Genomic DNA, 21,843 nt, shown 5'->3' with positions numbered 1-21,843 from the left:
CAACCGTTCTATAGTAACTCCGGTTCAGCTCAATCTATTTCATCCAGAAAGCTACCTCAACCGAGCCAAAATACTTACTTCAAAATCTAAATTCTTCAATGGCTCCTTCACTACTCTAAATAGTTAAACTAGAACTCAGAGGGGTTTGTTCCCTGATGTAGGCAGATTACCTAGAAACCAAGGTACCCTAATTGTATAATTAGTTTCTAAGTAATTGGATCAGCTTTTTGCTACATCAAACTTCATAGCAGCAAATCCTCCAGACGCTTCATCGTTTGAACCCGCACTTTAGCGTCCTTGACTTTTTTGACACGAGAAGCAGGAGAAATTCCACGAACGATGCAATCTTTAACAATTATCCGGATCCCCTTTACTGAAATGACTGGACCCAGAGCGACAAGAATGTCTCCCTATAAATATATTGGGAAGTTGAAAAGTATTAGTTTCAGAACTCTCACTTCACCTTTAGGTTGGAAGACTGGAAATAGAAATGCACCATACAACTCATATATACTATACATATATAAATATATTACTTACTAACAGATCTCCAATTTCCTGCACACCAACTCACCAAGAGTGAAAAATTAGAGAAATAGCAGGCAAAACAAATTGTGAAGCTATAGATATTTGCCTTAACTTTATGTTTGGTATTACTATTAATGACACTTCATTAACTTGGAACATGAGTAAAATATGATCAAGATAATGCACCCACCTTTAAGGAAGGGTGGCAGAGAAGTTTCAGCCGTTCATGAAATTTCTCCTGCACACAACATTAGAGATTAGAAAATCAGTAAGTGTTGTTTCCTAACATCAAACAAGCTAGATCCCCAACCACCAAGTTAATTACAGTTCTCCAGAAACTAAAAGGTCGTGCATCACAACTAAATAAAGTGCTTCCAAAAGTAGGTAAAGCATGGGTGAACGGTTAAATAACTTGAAATCCATTTTAAGAAAAATTGAATGAAACCTGTAGCCAAATAAAAAGTGGCAGAAAGAATAGGCAACACCTACCTTGTTGATTCCAAATCTGAGCAAAGCCCATCTTTTTGATACCCCAACTTCATGACGTCCCAGTGCCTTCCCTTCAGTATTGTTATGGCCTGAAATCAGAACGTTGCGCACTCCATTAAGAGCATTAACCGAAAAGTAACTTTCAAAATAAGTTGGAAATAGTAATTAAATTTTAAACTCAAAGTCAAGAAAATCAGCATAAATCGATACCAAATTTACTAAATGCTAACGTGGCTACTTTTCACCCAAAAAAAACCAATATTATTGACATCTAAAGAGAAAAAAAAAAAAACTAGTTCAGATAATTTGAATTTATAATTTGCCCAAAGGTCACAGATAAGAAACAATAAGAAGCTAGTAAATGGTTTTTGTACCTGAGATACAGGAACAGCTAATGTCAAAAGCTGAAGAAGATCCCTAGCTTTTTCAATAAGATCCGCGTCCCTAGTCCTGGTTGTGGAGAACGTCATGGAACATTTCACCTAACCACATTAAGTTTATATGCATGAAATTATACACAATATGAACCAAACAGCTAATCTAGATTCATGAAGAAGTGAAGATATTTTGCCACTTGTTCCAGTTGGTTTATAAGTTTGTTTTTGGGGCTGTTGCAGGCAGCCGGCCTTGTTTGTAGGTAACGGCCTATGTCTTGGCTTTCACCCTAGGTTGTATGTACTTATGTTCCTTTGTATTATCCCTTGAACTTAATATATGTTCAATCCAATTCTAAAAAAACATAAATAAATAAATAAATAAAATAAATCTCAAGACCCTGAAATTCACATTTTGCATTCACAAATGACACATACCAGATTTCAATTGGCATGCAATGCCATAATCCTTCAGTTTAGATTTCACCATCGGCCAATCTTTCTGCAACTGTGATTCTGCATGAAACAATAATCCCAACAATGAAATAAAGACCTAAATTTCACCATGAGATATACCACATACAGGGAAATTGAAATTCGGTCTAGGGTTTCAGTTGATAACAAGAGAGAACAAAGTGCCATCGCTTTTTTTTTTTTTGGTTACAACAAAGTGCCATCGTTTTGAGAGAGAAGGTACCGATGCGTTTGGGTAAGCGCCTAGAGAAAGTAATGACTTCAAAAGTGTCGTCATCTTCATCCATCGAAATAGGGCCACAATTCTCAGTAGATTCGCAAACGACGTCGTTGCGCTTCTTCTCCACTGCCTCCGTTGAGTTCTTCGTCTCCTCCATCTGTCCACCCCGGCGTCGAATTTTCGTGGATTTTATATCTGACGACGTCGTCTAAGTTGTCACTGTTAGATCAAAATTACTCGTGTTTATTTATTATTATTATTAATTTTTTTTTTTTATGAGTTTACTTAACGATCGATCAGCCTGCAAACTAGGGCTTGTTCTTGCTATAAATTCACCACAATTTCCCCCAAATCAGATCAAAATTATTCAAAATTTCAACCACATCAGATCAAAAGAATCTAACCCGACGGCCATGATTGTGAGAGGAGCGGTGGCCAGGGTTTTGGTAATGGGAAGAAAAAGTAGCAGTAACACTGGCGGGGGTTTATATTGTCTTGCATATCTCGTACAAGCCCCTAGTTAATGCGTTTACTTACGATAATGGCGTGATTGAGAAATAAGAGAGTTTCTAATAATTTTATGCTCGAGGTCAAGGTTTTATGTCCCTCTCTCTTCTAATTTTATGGAAGCTTCTCCTTTTTTCATGCGAGGTATTGCAAGTTTTTCAAATATGATATACTATATTGATTATCTTATCCTCATATAGAAATAATTTATTCATTAATATTTATATTATGTAAGGGCATATATGGTAGTTCAAAAATTTATCCATTCTATGAAGAATTGACTTAATTATATAAGATATAATAAGTCAGGCCACTTGGTTGGTTCCAAACCCTTTAAAAAAAAAAATTCCATTTTCTGTTACGGATAATCCGTTTGAAGTTGAAACTGCAAACAAAAATTTGTTTAGGTAAATTGGTAATTAACTTTGGGTGAAGAATTTGTAGCCGGAAAACACGTGGTTGTTCATATAGGCTTGATTTAGTTTGATGGTTTTACTTTTTAAGATCACTATGTGCTTGCATGAAGATCGTGACGCAGTTTGGAAAAACTTGGTAAGCAAGTAAATTGCGGGCAAATCCAATTTAAATGGATGCAAGTTGAACCTCCGTGTTGCGTTCACCCCAGATAGGCTTTAGCCGAAAAGGGGCTGAGGATGGTGGAGTAGCATAGTCTAAGATCATATTGAAATGGAAATTAACAAGCACCAAAGCTGTGTGTAATTTGAACAGCTTGAAACAGGCTTCAACTGTATATAAAGTCACGATTTGAGTTTAATTTGGCACCAATGTACTCCTAATCCACGAAGAAGAAAGGTTGGAGCAAATATGAAAGCAACTGATGAAGGAAAAGCGTGCACTCATACATTCCTAGTTAGCCACTACCGCGTCCTAAGGGTCTGAGAAAAGAACACAACAAATAGGGAAAACAATTCATTTAACACAACTATGATATGAAATCCCAAGCCATTTGGCACCAAGTCGCCACCTTTGCTGTTGGAGTGGGGGCACTTAACTGAAGATGCTTCAATGACCGAGTTGTTATGATGAAACTTTCAAGTTTTTTAAGGCTATAGTAAGCAGAGAAAGCTTGTCCGGAGCTCTTTGCTTGTAGTCTTTCTCCAAGGCTGTTGCTACCAGTGACTGTAGCTCTGAGGTCTCCTTGTCTTCCTTGTTCCTTCCTTTCGCAAGCTGTGCAATGGCAGAAGTACACTGCAAGCAGGAGTTAAAACTTTCTTTCAGTCATTCCAGTTTGTCACAAGATAGAGACAACAGGGATCAAAACAATTCAGTGGCAGATGTCTGATCTAGAATTGGAAGAATAAAAGTTTTCAAGAGAAAAAGGAGAAATGTAACTAGAGATGAGTTTCAGTACAAGCAGGATCAGCAATGATCTATAATATGAAGCCATCCAATATAGATGAGCATTTCTGAATTAATGCACCTCACGAGAGAGAGAGAGAGAGAGAGAGAGAGAACTCACCAAGCTAATACCAAATAATGCTCTGATATTCTTGCCCCCAGTCAAGTCTATAACTGATGCGTAGTATTTCTTTGCTGTCTGTATGTTTTCTAATCCACCAAGAGTGTAAAGAATCTGTTAAACACAGAAAGGAAATTATCAGAGATTTGATTTAACTTATTTACACCTGTTTAGTACATTAGGCAATGCAATCATGGTCATTTTGGATTACACTATTTCAAGTCTTCAACCCATCATAACATTTCAAACAGATAATAGTAGGGCAACAATAATTAAGGACATCGATTGCAATTCGGTTACTGGTTGTTCATATACAAAAGTGTCACAGAGCAACAGTAATTATTGACCAGAAAGGGGGGAAAGCAACATACATCAGCATAAGCTAAGTGGTAGAGGGGAACAGTAGGTTGTGCTAATATCAGCTCCTCATAGCAGAACGCAGCTTGCTTGTACCTAGTTTACAGAGAAACTCACTTATCAATTCAGAACAAAGCATGGACAATTGAAGCCACTAAACTTCCCTAAATCTGTAGAAATGTACATTTGCAACGAGACATAGATTTCTGCCAGCTCTCTCCAAGCATCATTATCGGCCATAAATCTGTAAACAGAAGGAAAAGACATGTCAACAACTTTTTTCTTTTTCAGACATCAAACATATTTTTGTCAAGGCATTCAATATAGGCCTTACATTTCAAGATATTTATTAAGCCATTCAATGGCCCCTGAAGTATCGCCTTGAGCCTTTGCCATAGCTACCCTTCTCTTATGTACTACCTGCAAAAGAAGAATAGATTGAAATTCACATATTAAATACAAAGATCACACAACAAAAGAAGCCATCTTCAAAAATTACATTGATCCTTCTACGAAGAATCTGTTCAGAACTTACTTGATCAAGTGGACTATCTTCCAAAAGGCTTGAATAAGCCTTCTCTGCCTCTGCCCAGGATCCCTTTGCCTCAAGCAACATTGCCTCTAGCTTGCCTGTTGTATATGTAAAAACAAATAACTTATCCACCACATAGCAACAGCTAACAACAACATTAAGGTTGGCCAGTTATTTTGACATTACCGAAGAATGTAATACTAGCCTCTCTCTACACATGATTTCAATGAATTATTTCGACTTACCAACTCTTTTACTCTCTGGAAATGCCTTTCGTAAAAGCTTGATGAGGTCCTGCAAAATTCAAGTGAAGGCGCATAAGATAACCCTTTTACTATTTGTGAGTATGAACACTTGCACAAAATTTTAACAGTAAAACAAACCATATATGACTTACACACATATGCCATCTCAATCCAGAGTATATGAAGCCTAAAGTTACCATCAGATACAATATGATTGACTTGGCCGAACGAAAGAGAACAACACATCATCATCGAAGCCTAAAGTTGCTAGTTCAAAGTACTTTAGAAGTATAAGCTAAAGGAAATAAGTATTATACCTTTGCTACATCAAGACACTGGCAGTCCATGGCTGCAAGTGCAACCTGCTCATATAGAGTCCATTCTGCATCGAGAAATACAAAAAGGATCTTTAAATTGCAGACATGCTAATGACAGCTTATATGCTTTCATGATTATATATAGGTAGGACTCGAATGGATTTGTTTACTTTTCCCCCTTCATTACCAATTTCATCGTGTGAAAATCCTTTCATTCACTAGTTAAAACACCAAACAAACCTCTTACTCGCCGAAAATATAAGTTGCATCACTAGGCTAATTTTAAGTATAGTCGAATACTTGGATGTCGAAACACCACAGTTTTCGAAAAACACATCAATTTGACAAAACCAACCGCAATCAACAACAACTCAATAGAATAAACACACAAAATTGCACATAACCTATCCCGATTCACCATCAAGTAATTCCATTCCATTCCCTACACTACCGTGATCCATAATCAAACAGCCTAAATTGAACTAACACAAATTCAAATTGCAAATGCTTCACCTAATCAGGCAATTCCAATCCAAACTCAAATTTCAAATCCGGAGCTCAAAACTCACCTTCCGGTCCAAGACTGGATCGTTTACTGAGGTCGTTCAAGATCGACATGCCGTACTTCAAAACCTTCTCGGAACGCCGCACCTTGAGCTTTCGGACCAGGCAGAGGTACTCCCACGCTCCTCCTCCTCCATTATCGACCTGGCTCTCGAGCCTGTTCAATTGCGCCTCCTCCGTTTTGCTCACCATAGCTCGCCGTTTCTCTCTCCTCGCCGGCCGGTTTTGGATCTCTTCAGAATTTCAGAGAGAGAGAGAGAGAACTGACTCAGAATGCACTGTCACACAGTTTCACTCGTCTTCTTCCTCCTCCAACCATCTTCGAAAGCCTCACTGTCACGGGGTCAGAACCGTAATTTCACCACCCCATCTGATCCTAACCGTCAGTGCGCTTTCTCTGTATTTCCACCGTTGGATGGGACGTCAAGGTTTTAACAAGAGCTGCCATTTGGTTTGATAAACATCGAAATGATCGAGTTCTAAGCCTATAATATTAGTCGGTAAACCGATATTTAGGTAATGGATACCAATATAATTGAAATTGAAAATTACTGAAGTAAATACTGAATTTTGAATATTAGCTATATATCTTATACTTTTTAGGCAAAATAGTCAAATTGCCTCCTAATTTTTCCCATAACTACCAATTTACCCCCAAATATTTTAATTTTGATTATTTACATCTCAACTTTTCTAATTCTTGCCGATTCACACCCTAACATTCGTCTCGTTTGGTTCACAGAAATGAAAGTAATTTCTTTGTCTTTCTCATGGGAAGGGAAATCAATAATTTTCCATTCCAATATTTGGTAACGTAAGAAAAGTTATCCGGAAAATTGTTAAAAAGTTTGTAAATAATATAATAAAATAATATATTGTGAGTAATAAATGCAACGAAATAATAAGAAAAAGTGATTTATTTGAAGTTTAGAATGAACCACTTTCCCTCTAATTTTTCTTTCAGTCAGGAACATATTTCATTTCTTTTCATATCTCAAACATAAGAAAGGAACAAGTTTCCTTTCCTGATGCTTACTTTCCACAAATCAAACGTGGCCTAATTTTTAGAGTTTCCATCTAATTCTCCGCTAACTTGCTGGGCGTTTTCGTATTTCCTAAAAAAAATAAAAATAAACACTTAACAAACCAATTGTTCAAGAATATCAGTACATACAAAAATAATTTTTTGTTTTTTGTTTTACTCTTAACACTAACAAAAAAGACATCAACCTTAAAACTATAAATGATACTCCCTTTCACCCAATCCATAATTGTTGGTTCCTCAACGCAATTAAATAATAAATCATTCAATAGTTCATTAAAAAGCTAGATCTGTGATGAACGCTTCATTTCTTCGCTTTGTCCTTTGATTTCTCTCGAAAAGAAAAGAAAAAAAAATGGAGCCTCATTCTCTTCCATAACGTATGCTTAAGGGTAGTGTTTGGGGAAAAGTTTCAATTGGAAAAACGAAAACGCCGAGCAAGTTAACGAAGGAATTGGATGGAAAATCTAAAAGTTAACAGTATGGTGTGAATCGGCAAGAGTTAGAGAAGTTAGGGTGTAAATAATCAAAATTGAAATGTTAGGGGTAAATTTACAGTTATGGAAAAAGTTAGGAGATAATTTGGCTATTTTGCCTACTTTTTAATACACACATGTATATTAAGAAGTATAAGCATAACAATTTTTATGATAGTATTAACATTATTACTAATACTAAATTAATCGTCTGTATTTTCAATGAATTTAGAAAAATAGCTCATATATTTGGTAATGACTGTTAGATGACTAGTTTGTTTAAAAATGGATAAAACTCAATCTCATACTTGCAAAGAAAATTTAAAAATAAGAAGATGAACACCAAGTTTATGAAAATTTATAAAATAGGCAAAAAACTACTACTAGTCATTGAGTTTTGACATGTTCGACACTTAACTTATGACATTTCAAAAATATCACTTAATACTCATATTTAACATTATCTTGCCCTTGACTCACTCTCGTTAAATTTTTCATTAGAAGGACTTAAAATTGAGGGTATATTTATCAAAACATTTAAAAATACATTTCCAACTTAAAAAAAAAATTCTAAGTTTATGAGATCTTTTAAATTTTTTTTTAAAATTTTGAAATTTATAATAGAAAATGATATTTTTAAAAATTTGAAAAAAATATTTGTCACTTTTTATTCAGAAAAAAAAATTCAAATTTGAAATGCATTTTTTAAATGTTTACACAAATTTACCCTTAATTTTAACTACTTCGGTAGAATTAACGAAGTGAATTAAGTGAAAGACGAATATAAAGGTGAGTGAGTTACGTGATATTGTTGAAAATATAGTGAGTTAGGTGTCGAACGTGTCATAACTCAGTGACCATTTGTGATATTTCCCCTTTTATTTTATAATAAAAATAGGGTCGTTCTATTCATCAGTCCAAATTTGTTTTTACACCTCCTTCTTTATTTTTGTCCATCAAATTTCTTAATTTACCGTTATTTTTATTTTACACATTACGATTTCTTTTTATGAAGCTCTCATTCCATCCATATATCTTCAGAGCTGGAGTTGATTAGTCGATACCAAAGTTCGCCGCAGAGCTTCGACAGTCATAGTGTTTCTGGTTTCAATTGGCCCATAAACAAATGGGTGCGGTTATTGCTACCATACTAACTACTTTATTCACCCTCATTCTCTCTCACTAGTGTTTTAAAACTTGTAGGCGGCGCTTAGGCTCTGGGCGGCAGCTCTCCGACTCGCCTAGAAGTCCTTATGAATGGCATTCCTCCTGCTCTCCATGTGCATGTCCTGGAAAACTTGGTAGTGACCAATGATTTTCAGAATAAGGAACCTGTTAGTAATCATGAATTGTCCAAATGAATGTCCAGGAAGTTGTTATAATAGGTTTTCCTCTAGTTGCTGCTGTCCTGGAACTCCTTGAGGTTAATAACCCTGCTGCTGAAGTCCCTAAACTGGTCCTCGAAGTCCTCATTGAGATTAGTAACCCTGTTGTTGTCCTTGAACCGGTCCCTGAAGTCCTTGTGGTTAACAACCCTGTTGCTGAAGTCCCTAAGTCGGTCCTTGAAGTCATCCTTGAGATTAATAACCTTGCTTCTGTCCTTGAACTGGTCCATGAATTCCTTGACGTCAGCCCTAGTTTAATCCGTTGGGGTAGCAGAAGAACAGCTACTATCCTTCAACTGGTCCCTGAAGTCCTTGACACCGACCCTGGTCTAATCACCGACCCTGGTCTAATCCATTGAGATCACAAAAGAAGAAGAACCGCTGTTATCCTTGAATCAGTCCCTGAAGTCCTGATGTCAGCTCTGGTCTAATCCATTGTGTACTAAATTTCCAATTTTTGTGTGCTTTTAATTCTTGGAGATCCTTTATGATTCACCATATCATGTCTTTCCAAAATTAGGTGCATCCTCAAAGTCTCAGCCATTTTTACCTTGTGTTTGGAATGGTGATAAGCCTGCATTCAAAAACTGTCTAATTTGAGCTTTGTCTACATATTCATCAATTTGGCATCCAAAATCTTATGTGATATGAAACATGAACAATATATATATATACACACATATATATATATATATATATATGTATTTCTGTATAAAGAAATGTGAGCAGCATGCACATGAGTTCTCTAAATAACTTGATTTACATTTCCAAATCGGTATCAGAAAAATTCCTAAACATGAACTTTAGAGTATCCTTTAGTAGTTCTACTTAAAGACTCTTAATTATTTATTTGCACATGGTTGTGTACTTGAGAAGTAGGTACCAAATATTTTTGATATCTATTCACACTATGATAAACGTGATTCTTGTTGATCTTTAAATATTGTATTACCCAAATCAATTAAGAAACGATTCACAAGATGTATACATTTTATTCGTGCGAAATAAATCGAGCAAGGGTGATTATGTTCATATAGCATTATTCGTTCTAACTTTTATTTTAAAGAAATACATGTTATAAAGTTGATAATATCGAAAAACAAAATAGCGAACTTACATGAAATTGTTAAATACCGAAACTTTTGGTTAGTAAGTGGTAACTCAACTTGAGAAAAAAAAACTGAAATATTTGGTTTTAGTATTGTTTACAAACGATTTGAACAAACGGAGTGGCTGCCCTAAACCTTAATTTCGCCACCCAATCTGATCCTAACCGTCAGTACGCGTGCTGTTTTCTGACCGTCGGATCGACTCACGCGACAAGGATTTAACAAAACGAGACGTACAGGATTTAAATTACCAAAACGGTGCGTTGAATAAAATGTGGCTTAACCCTGTATCGTCGTGCTTCCCGAATCTAAAACCCTACTCCTACTCCCCTGCAACTCCTCCACCACCACCAACCACCACCGTGAAAGCTCTGATGGCCATGAAGACTACGGAGGAATCCGACGTCGGAATATTCTGTTACATCTCTCAGCTCCCTGGCTTTCGCGGCATTCTTAAGCAAAGGTTTTTTTCCTTTTTTTTTTTTTTTTGGATTAATTTAAAAGCAAAGGTCTGGATATAGAAGCAAATGTAGTCTCTGGCTACTCTATTTACTCAGAAATGTAGTCTTTGATTATTTAATTTTTTTTTAATTTTTGCTAATTATGTTCATGCATGTTGATAAGATAAAGCTATTGAGGCTTTCTGAGTTTTATGTTGGTTTAATTATCCAGGTATTCTGATTTTATGGTGAATGAAGTCGATACCGAAGGAAATGTGGTTCATTTGACCAACTTGGAAGCTCCACCAGAGGTAGATAAGATTTTTTGTTTGTTTTGATTTGTTTCGAATGCGTTTCGAGTGTGTAATGTTGTTATGGGAGTGTGATTGTTGTGATGGATTCAGGTAGTGAAGGAAAATGGAGCGAAGATGCAGGATAGTGCAAGTAAAGATTATAGTGCTGAAATCAAAAAGTTTAGGTCTCTTGCTGGTGGTGAGGATGTTGAGCGATTGGAAGCTTTGATCAGCCAGATTAATTCTGGAAGTGAAGATGGTGTTATGCCTATTGTTCTTTTGCCAGACTATGATAAAGCTCATCGAACGGTTAGTTTGTCAATGATATAAACCTACCGCTTATAAAAAAATGAAACCCTGGTGTCTCTCTCTTGGTTTTATTTATGCTTTAAATCCTTGGTATTTCAGGCAGTGCATAATTTTTTTAAGGAGAACTTAAAGTTCCTTGTCACCGATGCAGTGGATGGACCGGATGCTTCGTCAAAATGCATCCGTGTAAGACTAAATTCAGGAGGGCAGAATGGCAGAGGCAGGAATTCGAAAAAGCGAAAAGAAAGGGGTGATAAACCATTTGATAGCAGAGGTACTGATGACTGGTCAGAGCATGTTGCCAAGTTCCTAAGGTAAAAGGGGAATGAGGTTCTGGCTTTTAAAGATACCTCATTATATAAAGAGGCCTGCCTCATTTAAAAATATCTTTATTTGCTATTTTGTGGTATTGGCCCAATGGAGCCACCTAATAAAATGGAGATAGTAATGAAAGATGAAGCCAATGCACAAATCATTCTGAAAATGAAAAGAAGAAATTTCGATATATGTGCTCCTCTTGTTTAGTATCTTGGTAACACTTGTGCTAACTAAAGTGGGAACATAGTAACTGTATGCAGACTTCTGCTAACTCATAATAAAGCCAGATCTGCACTATTCACTAATTGCTTGAATATCACATTCATGTGAATTGTACAGATTTTCTTCTCAAAAAAGAAAAAAAAGTGGCTTGTACTGTTGTACAGCACTATTCATAAATCTTTAGCATGATTGGGTTATAAAACTACATTGTACTCCCGTATTCCTTAGAACTACATTGTACTTCATGCTGCGTGAAGTACCAATGTCTAATGAGAGTAATTGATGCATGTTTGGCCATCAGCTTCGTATGGCTTTCTACTTCCAGTGTCTGTTTGTACACAAAGATAATTCTTTTTGTGTAACTCATGTATTCCTTATTGCTTCTATTATGTGTTTTGCTATTCTAGTTCTTCTTCAGCTTACTCAAAGATTCTTCCAATGTCAATGTTCAGGTTTCATCTTTACAAGGAGAACAAGGATACACAGGAAGCTTTAGGAATTATAGGAAAGATGCTTGGAATACAGGTACATTTTGTAATTTTTGCATTATGCCTCTGCCATGATAAAGCAGTTTATATAGTCATTGTCATGGTTTAGATTACTTGTAAGAAACAGAAAAGGAGAATCATGAGTGTTTGTATAAGGAAACTCATGATGGAGTTAATGTTTTTTGCTCTCTGCTTTCCATTGCATGAATGGACAGAGTTAACACGTTTGAATGATATGATAATATGCCTTTTGGTTATCTTTACATGTCTTTGACTTTTGTTAAGTAGCCACATTCAATATCATGTGTCCATATTAGTATTTTCCTAGGGTTAATAAATATGTTAGCAGTCACCTGTGGTGTGGTGGTGAAAGATAATTTTAAATTTCACCACTATCACACAGAGCAAAACATTGATGTCTTTTTTCTTTTCTTTTTTTGGTGGGTTAGATATGTTAAACTATGTAATTCTTGTTTGTCATTTTTGTCTTAATAGAATGATTTTATTTTTCCATAGCCAAGGGCATTTGGGTTTGCGGGTACAAAGGATAAGCGTGCTGTTTCAAGTCAAAGGGTAAGTCATACTCCCCCTCATCTTGCTGCATCATCCTCTAAACGCTGTATATTTGCTCTTGAGTTGAATTGCTTCTCATTTGCCTTAATATATTAGACTTTCAACCAACATATAAGAACTCTTCTGATATACATATTTTACTGCATTCAATCCTCTCAATGTCAGTTTTCTAGTTCTAGTATTTTGGTTGCTCAGTGACTAAATGAACTTGCTGAAACTTGGATTTCATACTTGCATAATGGTGCTTCATTAGTTCTTTTTGTGTTTCCAGGTAACCGTCTTTAAGCAGTTTGCAAGTAGATTAGCTGCTCTTAATGATAGGTTGATTGGTATCAAAGTAGGCGACTTTTGGTAGGGCTGAGGAACTTTGAGTTCATGACTTTCCCACTCGTTTGGCTTGGATTGCGTGCTAATATTATAATTGCATTTGTCCCAGCTATGTGAAAGAAGGACTTTCTCTTGGCCAACTCCTGGGGAACCGCTTTACAATTACATTGAGGTAGAGCATATTTCTCTACTCTATGTTTGCTCTTCCATAAAACATCAAATCATGACTACATTTATTTATTAACACCTCATTCGCTTATTGTATGCACTCACATATCTTTCAGAGGAGTTGTTGCAGATTCTGAAGATACGATCCACGCATCTGCAAATGCCTTAGGAAAACAGGGATTTGTTAACTACTTTGGTTTACAAGTACTCTCTCTCTCTTTCTCTCTCTCAGCTTTGAGTTGTTTTAGAATTTTCTTTTCCCAGTTTAAACTCCTTATTTGCAATAATGAGGGACGTAAAAAGGCAACAGGATCTGCTGATCTGTTTGTGCCGAAGGATGTCTTGTCAACTGCTTAATTGATTGATGGCTAAAACAATAGTTGACCCTACAGATACTACTTCGAATGTGCAGGAGACATCTTTTAGCTAAATAAATTGAGTGGCTATTTAGCACATGCCACATAAATCAAGTGATCACTTTGATTGGAAGAATGGCCATTTTGTTAATTTTGCTCGATTCAAAGAAGTATATGGCATTTGGTAACTGTCCATAGCATTTATTCGATTTTCATTTGCATCACAGCCCAGATGCCTCAGTCTGATAGATATTTTATACTTTAAATAATTGAATATTTTCAAGCCAGCATGTACTTCTCCTGTGTTTTGCATGAAAAGCTATTGTAGACTATAGAAGGTTCATAACCTAATGTCTCACTAAGTGTCTTGATTCCAATAGTAATACATGTCAGGACTATGTTAGAGATACACCTTAGGTCTTTGGGGGAATTACTATAGATTTAGCTCTTTTTCACAAGTGTCTGAACACTTCAAAGGGTAGCATGTAAAGATTGGTTGTTTTAGAAGTCTATAATTGTTCTTCCTGAATTTATTTGTATTTGGAATGGTCTTTGTATCATTCAAAGTGAAAGACTAAAACTTATTTGCAAGTGGAAATTTAAAATATTATAATAACACTAGTTTATAGTTAATTTCATCAAGATGAAGCATTTATTTGTTGACTGCAGAAAAGTTGATTACTTGAGTTAACGGTGTTAGATTCTTATGTTATGCACATAACATTTTGTTTTATGGTTAGTAACTTATCACATTCATGCTATTGAATTCAGAGGTTTGGAAGTGGTTCAGTTCCAACACACCTTATTGGAGCTTCACTACTGAGAGGAGAGTGGAAATCTACTGTAAGCATGATGCTTGAACCGAGAGAAGGGGATATCCTTTACTGTTTGTTGGGTTGATACCGTCTCTTTCATTTATAGTATTTACTTCTAGTTAGTTAAAGTGGTTTATTGCATGCTGTGGGTTTTCACTTTTCCCTAACCTAATATTTGATTACAAAGAGATGTGATTACGGAAGCACGGAAGTACTACAAGGAAACTAATGATATTGACGGGACCTTGAGGAAATTACCTCGACATCTTGTTGCTGAAAGAGCTATTGTAAGTCTCTGCATATATATTTCTTTCTATCTTGTAATGTTCTAGTGTCCACACCCATGCAAGTATGGATAAGCACACCAAAATATATCCTAGTACTCAAGGCCTTTATTTCTTCAAATTTTCCCTGTGCCGTAATCTCACTGTTGGTAAAAGCATGATTTTTAGGAGCTGTTCCAACTGAGGGCTTGCAAAAATATCGAACTTTACATGTACGATTTTCCATCTATAATTTAATATTACAAGATCAAATTTTACCCACACACTATCTTTTATACATATATATATGTGTATATATATATATATATATTCTCTTCTTACTGTGTGATATATATGGAACTCTTTTTACTATGGAGAGTAATCCAACAACTTCCTTGGCTGATTTGTGCAGTCCTTTTCTGTAATTTATATGCATCTAGCATGGTGATCCTATTATGTGCATATATGTTTGACCTGGATTACTTTTGTACTTCATGATTGATCATGAATATTTCGTTGGCTTATTTCTCATACAGCTGCAGTGTCTGAAGAAATGTCCTGGAAACTACTCTCAGGCTCTGAAAGCTATTCCCAGAACTTTGAGGATGATGTAAGTAATTTTCCAGCAGATATCAGTTTCCTTTATTTAAGTTTGTAAACAGACGTTATCTTAGGTTTAGTGTTGATGCATGTACTTTTCTGTTTACTTCTCTATTCATCTCAGTCCTCACCTTCTCATACAGTATTTCTGAGTAATAATTTGGATGTTAACTGAAAATAGAATAAACCAAATGTGGATGTTGATGTATGTGTTGACCTCAATAGTACTTTCTTTAAGTTTGCCTGTTTTTTTTGTTCTCCGTTGTTACCACCCCTTTTCAGGTATGTACATAGTTACCAGAGCTATTTGTGGAACCATGCAGCAAGTATGAGAGTGCAAAAATATGGTATGCTCTCATTTGTTATTTCTAATCCTAAAGGATGGTGGAACAAACCAGAGACCAATTTATTTATTCACTGAGGTCATGCCATAGGTTATCAGAATATCTTACCAATGAGTTCCCTTCTCTTGCTCCCTCCATGTGTACATAAATTGTACCTTTGACACTGTTTTGCTATCTCCATGTGAGACTATTGTAAAAAAGAAAAATGCCAAGTATTTAACCCAGTGTTATTCTACCATGTCACAGGAACTGACCGAGTTGTGGTGGGAGACTTGGTATATTGTAAAGGAAATGAAACTGAGAAGGTGACAGGAATTGTTAGTTCTGAGTGTGTGGATGAAAATGTTAATGATGAAAACTGTGATGATACATTTGATCCTAGTCATTTGGATGACGTATCAGAAACAAATATTCCTGAGGCGAGGGTTAATCTTGTAAAGGTCAGTTGTTTCCTACATTCTACTAGTACTTATAGTGATGTCCCTGGGTGATGGGCTGATGGGAGCTTTTGGGGCAGTTTCTGTGTTCAGTTGTTGCACGTCTTTTTCCTAATTTCCAAAATAATATTTCTTTGATTAAAGAAGCCCAATGCCTGGATTTTTTATTTGCATTAACTTTTTGGATGTAAAAAGAATTCCGTGAATGCTTTCTTGGCTCCATTTTATTATCTGACATTTCCCATGTGATATGTGTCACATTAGGCTTTTTTGTTAAAAAATATGAGAGAAATTGTTTAATAAAACTGGGGATGCTAGTGATGATGGGGTGGACCAACTTTTACTTGGACAAATCCCCTGGTCCTTGTTTGAGGACAATCAATGGAAAGGGATAAGTAGAACTACAGAAAATCAGGTAGGGCAAGAGAGAGTTAGCTTCATGTGACTAAAAGATTTGGATATTTCTTTTTCACAAACATGATTGGCTGTCCATGTAGTTATGTAGTATTTAAACTAGTTTGACTTGATCCACTAGATGCAATCCACCTTTGAGTTTTGATTTTATTTTTCTATTTTCAACATAAAATATAGAAAATATTAAGGTGCTTCCTATCATCTGCCAGGCTGTAACTGCAGAAGATATCGACAATGGGAATTACACGATTGATGATATTGTCCTTCCTCTGCCAGGGTAAGGAAGGATTAAGTCTCCCCTGCTTTGGTATTTCTGATGCATCTTGAGTCTGATAAAGTTTCTAATGCATTGTTGTTTTGGCAGATCGAGGGTCATCTTTCCAGAAAATGATATAGCTGCTGTTTTTCATGATCTAGCAAAGAAGGTACTTCTTCTCATACAAATTCAAGCTTTCCCCCTTGTTATTTATTTGATCAGCTAATTTTAATTCTTTTGAAGTTATAATCTGACTTATCCCTGAATTGTTTACTTCCATAAACCAGGATGCGATCAGCTTGACAGAGAGCGTGCATAATGTCAAGTATGCTGCCAATTTTTCCCCCTCACTCATGCCTTCCCTCTTTCACAGGTTTTTATTCTAATTAATCTTGTTGCTCCTTTTAGGGAATTCTCAATAACGAATGTGACTGGAAGTTACAGGCGGGTCTTCCAAAAACCAATGGACTTTGAATGGTATAGTTCGTCTTCTTTTATCAGCTTTCATTATTTCAATTCATATATTTCAATTTTCAATTATCAACTAATATGGCACAATAATCATTGATTTTCATTGTTCCAGGGAATTACTAAAGTATATTGATGGCAATATACCATTGGTGGAGACAGACTTTGAAAAAATTGACAAAACCAAGCCTGTGAATGTACACAAAGAGGACCCAACAAGTGTAAATGGAGATGGAAGTTTACATGATAGCATCAAACAGTCAGAGTGCTCTGCCAATGATATAGAACTGCAGAAAAGAGGTATTGAGGTGGAAGACAAGGGAGAAAAGTTGCCACAAGTTGAATCTCTCGGTGGCACTAATCCTCAGGGAACTCAGATTGCTCTGAAGTTGAGCTTTACTCTCCCATCATCTTGTTATGCAACAATGGCCATCAGAGAGCTTCTGAAGACTTCGACATCCGTATGTGCCTCCTTCTGTTCTTACTTTTTCTGTATGCTTGCTTACGTATTTCAATTATTATCTCATTACTAGGAAAAGAATAAATATAAGCTCTGTTCAACTATCTTCCAGTATGGACATCTACTAGATATGCCTTCTTTCGTGATATGGCTTCAACTAGTTAGGTGAATATGCATGGCTTCAACCTATTTCTATCTCTTAGCTGTATGTATCTCTACTGAAAAGAAGATGGATGTGCAAAAATGGACTGAATTTATCAAGCAGTCCTTGGAAGTAATGTCAGATTTTAGCTTTAAGACCTGAAACTTCTTATGACCAAATATAATCTGAAACTATTGTGTAAATCTAAAACTTTGTGGTCAAGGTAGAAATCCGACCTAAAGAACAGAGGAGTTGTGGGAGCCAACTTCTGCAGAGGCTAATATTTCCTGCATTATTATATAACATGGTCAAAATGTATGAAATAAAGAATGCATATCAATCCATTTATGTTTGCCAATCGTTGCTGCAGGTTGCTTTTCACAAAACCTTGAACTAGAGAGTGCGTAGCTATGAGTGCAAGGCATTCAAGAAGGATAAATGGGTTTCCTGCTGGTGACGAACAAATTTGCAGAAGTCGATATGACACAGGAGTAAACAAATTTCACACCTCTTCCATACAATGAGATCATGCTTTTATCTGCTTTACAGAGTCAATGGTAGAACCGCGAATTGTTTTTGGTTTAAAGTCTGCCTCGGCTACAAACATGTCTGACATGCTACATATCCAGAATGCAATGAAATCCTGTATTGACATAGAAAAATTGGTATCCCAGTTTACCTTTTTATCTTGTTTGGTGGGATTTGAGGTATTCTTGCAACTAATATAATATAAATAATTGGAATCGTGTACCAAAAACTGGACCATCAACGCTTCGTGCATGGTAATTGGAATGCAAATGAACTGATTTCAAAAACAAGAGACCGATTGAGTGCCACGAGGAACACAACAAGAGTTGGACCATCATGAAATGATATATGAACATCGGAAGATCATATTTGGACTCAAAAAAATATATATTGAGGCGATCATAATCTGGACGGACGTATACGCCCGGCATGTTAAACAGACCGACCTGTAGAGTACTTGGAGTTTATTGAAGAAAAAAATTAAAGTATGCGGTGAAGGTGGATCGAACACCTGACCTTCAGATCTTCAGTCTGACGCTCTCCCAACTGAGCTATCCCCGCAACTATAATCGCATTGAACGATAGTCTAATTTAATGGTTAAAATTTTTAATTTAATAAATTAAAAATTTCAAAATGCTTGCGGTGAAGGTGGATCGAACACCTGACCTTCAGATCTTCAGTCTGACGCTCTCCCAACTGAGCTATCCCCGCAGTTGTTGATACAGTGTAGATACTTAAACCAATATTAAACTCTACTGAATAACTAAACCTCAGGCAGAAGATGGAAAACAATAAGCTGTCAATAAAACAAAATAAATTATCCTGACTCCATTTTATAGAATCAAAAGAAACCTTCAGGCTCCTCCAAAACATACAAAAAAAAAAAATTCAATTCAATTCCAGATTTCCACCAAATGTAACTTGTTTGAATTAAATAATAGAAAAAGAAATTTCAACACAACAATACCTTAGCATAATCTCTCTCTCTTCATTGAGATGTGATTAGAAGAAAAAAACACAACACTGTCTATTATATAACTTCACCTAACTTAAGATATATCATTCATTTTCTACACATAAGCATGTAATTACATCACACAAGGACTTCACCCTGCACTGGGATTTGCAAAGCATAAACAACTCACTCATTTAGCACAAGAACAATTACCTGAATGACTCCATTTTCGACAATCCTAGTTTCAATCTTCATTACAAACTCCATTTCCGTTTAACTTGATCACCAACAACAAAGGGTTAACCAAATAGTACTATACATACCAATAAACCAACGCCATCTCTACTTAGTCCAAGTTCTAATCAGTAGAACAATCCTTTTTTACTTTTACTACAAGATATACTAAATGCAATGCTACTCATTCCATAAAGGCTAAAGCAATGAGTTTCTACTTCTAAATACCTTTCTCACTCAAGAAAAAGAAATGCACCTTCTACAAACAAAATGATGACACAAAAGGGCAATTGGCGCCTCAATCAGGATTTGCAAAGCACAAACAACCCAACAAAAGAACTCATTGTCATAAAAAAAACAAAAGAACTCATTTAGCACAAAAACAGCTCCATTCAATTCAACAATTAGATTTCACAACTTCATTACAACCCCAAATCTCCATTTTAGTTTGATCATCATCATCATCATCATTATCAATAACAACAAGAGTTAACCAAACAGATTGGATTACATATACCAAAATCCTCTACTAAATCTCAATTCTAATCACTAAAACTTTCCCAATGTGCATATCATAAACCCCACCAAAAACCCTTTTCTCCACCAATTTCATTCACTAAAACTAACCATTCCAACTTAACCAACATCTCAAAACCCCCAAATACCCAATTCTCCCACATACTTCTTCACAGCCATTTTCCCCGAAACCGCCGCCACAGCCGCAGCACCACCGATCACCCCCGCAAGCGCCGCCGCCCTCGGCCCACGCGCCGCCTTTACACCACCCCAGCCCCAAATCCAGCAACACCAGTGTTCAAGATCCCATCTTTACCCCTGTAACAGTTAATCCAACCCTCAATCACAGAGAAATACAACCCAACAATCCCCATAGCGTTCGAGTACCTCCGACCCAACTCGCCACCGGAGCTCAAAGCCCTGCTCATTCTGACCCTCCGAGGCTCGCCGGCGCCGGCGGCATTGAGTCCCCTAACACCGCCGTGGACGATTCCGGCGGTCCGGCCGGAGAGGTAGCAAATGCCGGTGCAGCTCACGAGGTTCTCTCCAAAGGGACGGTAGGGTTTTGGAGCTTTTTCGGGATAGAGGTGCTCCGGTGAGGTTGGGAGGTAGTAGAGCTTCTTGATGGGAGCGTCGAGGTCTTGGTAGGGGTTGTAGGGATTCGCGGCGGCGACGGCGGTGGTGGGTTGGGTTGAATCGGCCATGATCGAGTTGCAGAGAGAAGGGAACGTGGGTTCCGAGAGAGAGTGAAGATTAGGGGAATGTGGGTCGTCTCAGATTTGAGAGAGAGAGAATGGGATTTGGGATTTGGGGATTTGGGAGAGGAGAAGGTTCTGGGTTTGTAGCACAAGATCTGTGCGTGACGTTTGGGGTTTTAGCGCCAAAGAGTGGGAGGGTTTTGGCTTGCTGGGAGGGAATGTTGACTTTTGACTTCAACTGTCTATGCATTTTTATTTATTTTTCGGACAAGACCAGTAATAAATAGAAAGTTTTTACCTTTTGTCCTTGTTTTCATCTTGAGAAATCTTACGTCGTAAGAAAAGTTAACTATAGTTTAGTTTAATGTCGGTCGTACAGATAATCGGTCGTTAACTGTGAAATTAATATGTTAGTAAGATCGTACCAGGAGCGGAACCAGAATTTTATGGTGGGGGAGGGTCCGATCGAATTAAAACTTTTGTTCAATAACAAATTTTCTTTTTCTTCTCAAGAACAAACATAAAAATATAGCATATGAAACTCGCCATAAAAGAAAAAGTAAATACTATGAAGCTCATTAAGGAATGCTAAACAGAAACAGGAAAAAAAGACCATTTCAAATATGATTTATGATAAGATAACGCAAAAGGAAACAATTAAAAACCCTACAAATTATCAAACAACAAAATTTGAACAAAGTCATTGCTTATATTACAGAGAGTTGGGAGGGTCCATTAATAAAATTGAAGACAAATAGGGTATAATTAAGGAAAATTATAAGCTAATTGAGATTGTTTAGGAAATAGTGGGGGGAGGGGGTCCGGACCCTCACAGACCTGGACGTAATTCTGCCCCTGGATCATACAATTTTATGTTCGCACTACAATAAAACTAGAATTTAGAAAAGAAATAAACATATATTAATGTGTAAGAATAATGTGTAATGGATTTAAGTGGAGTTAAAGCATCGCCTTTCTCTAATACGTTCTACCGAGTAAAGTGTATCAATTTGAGAATTTTGTTGCAAGAATTTTTTTAGTGCTGCAAAACAAAGTCTTTGCCAAGCTTCAGTAGTTAAAACTCAAGAAAGCTACCTGATAAACACCCACACCAATTTG

At 36.5% G+C, this 21,843-nt stretch overlaps 3 protein-coding genes, 1 long non-coding RNA gene and 2 other non-coding genes across 7 annotated transcripts; 1 reads left to right on the top strand and 5 right to left on the bottom strand.

Annotated features, from left to right (window-relative positions):
- Positions 1-718: 718 nt before the first annotated feature.
- On the bottom strand, positions 719-2,220 carry LOC121052142. The gene is made up of 5 exons (XR_005808168.1): positions 2,089-2,220; positions 1,830-1,907; positions 1,392-1,499; positions 1,018-1,106; positions 719-766 (listed from the first exon to the last, which is right to left on the bottom strand). It is a non-coding gene; the product is annotated as an uncharacterized LOC121052142 (long non-coding RNA).
- A 1,089-nt stretch (positions 2,221-3,309) lies between these two features.
- On the bottom strand, positions 3,310-6,406 carry LOC112193004 (ER membrane protein complex subunit 2). Of its 2 annotated transcripts, none has more exons than XM_024332997.2 (9): positions 6,093-6,406; positions 5,524-5,588; positions 5,207-5,255; positions 4,961-5,059; positions 4,764-4,845; positions 4,614-4,673; positions 4,444-4,525; positions 4,073-4,186; positions 3,310-3,801 (listed from the first exon to the last, which is right to left on the bottom strand). In XM_024332997.2, the coding sequence occupies exons 1-9, from the start codon at positions 6,277-6,279 to the stop codon at positions 3,631-3,633; spliced, it is 909 nt and encodes a 302-aa protein (XP_024188765.1). In that variant the 5' UTR covers positions 6,280-6,406; the 3' UTR covers positions 3,310-3,630. The 2 variants fall into 2 exon arrangements, with proteins under 2 accessions (XP_024188765.1, XP_040372461.1); XM_040516527.1 differs by having other exon boundaries at positions 4,764-4,849; positions 4,965-5,059.
- Positions 6,407-10,366: 3,960 nt separating this feature from the next.
- Positions 10,367-18,549, top strand: LOC112192779 (multisubstrate pseudouridine synthase 7). The gene is made up of 20 exons (XM_024332648.2): positions 10,367-10,562; positions 10,772-10,850; positions 10,944-11,141; positions 11,241-11,455; positions 12,134-12,206; positions 12,686-12,742; positions 13,014-13,093; positions 13,179-13,241; positions 13,354-13,441; positions 14,365-14,467; positions 14,592-14,695; positions 15,208-15,281; positions 15,554-15,618; positions 15,862-16,055; positions 16,676-16,743; positions 16,831-16,891; positions 17,010-17,047; positions 17,131-17,199; positions 17,306-17,651; positions 18,163-18,549. The coding sequence occupies exons 1-20, from the start codon at positions 10,372-10,374 to the stop codon at positions 18,187-18,189; spliced, it is 2,193 nt and encodes a 730-aa protein (XP_024188416.1). The 5' UTR covers positions 10,367-10,371; the 3' UTR covers positions 18,190-18,549.
- Positions 18,550-18,808: 259 nt separating this feature from the next.
- TRNAF-GAA lies at positions 18,809-18,881 on the bottom strand. Its single transcript has one exon. It is a non-coding gene; the product is annotated as a tRNA-Phe (tRNA).
- Positions 18,882-18,959: 78 nt separating this feature from the next.
- TRNAF-GAA lies at positions 18,960-19,032 on the bottom strand. The gene has a single exon. It is a non-coding gene; the product is annotated as a tRNA-Phe (tRNA).
- Positions 19,033-20,286: 1,254 nt separating this feature from the next.
- Positions 20,287-20,730, bottom strand: LOC112192560 (mitochondrial import inner membrane translocase subunit TIM23-3). Its single transcript, XM_024332353.1, has one exon. The coding sequence runs from the start codon at positions 20,728-20,730 to the stop codon at positions 20,287-20,289; it is 444 nt and encodes a 147-aa protein (XP_024188121.1).
- Between the last annotated feature and the right edge of the window lie 1,113 nt (positions 20,731-21,843).

This window comes from Rosa chinensis, chromosome 3 (genome assembly GCF_002994745.2).
Source record: "Rosa chinensis cultivar Old Blush chromosome 3, RchiOBHm-V2, whole genome shotgun sequence".
Classification (NCBI taxonomy): Eukaryota; Viridiplantae; Streptophyta; class Magnoliopsida; order Rosales; family Rosaceae; genus Rosa; species Rosa chinensis.
The sequence above is the reverse complement of the archived record's forward strand: the minus strand, read 5'-3'. Positions and strand labels throughout refer to the sequence as shown.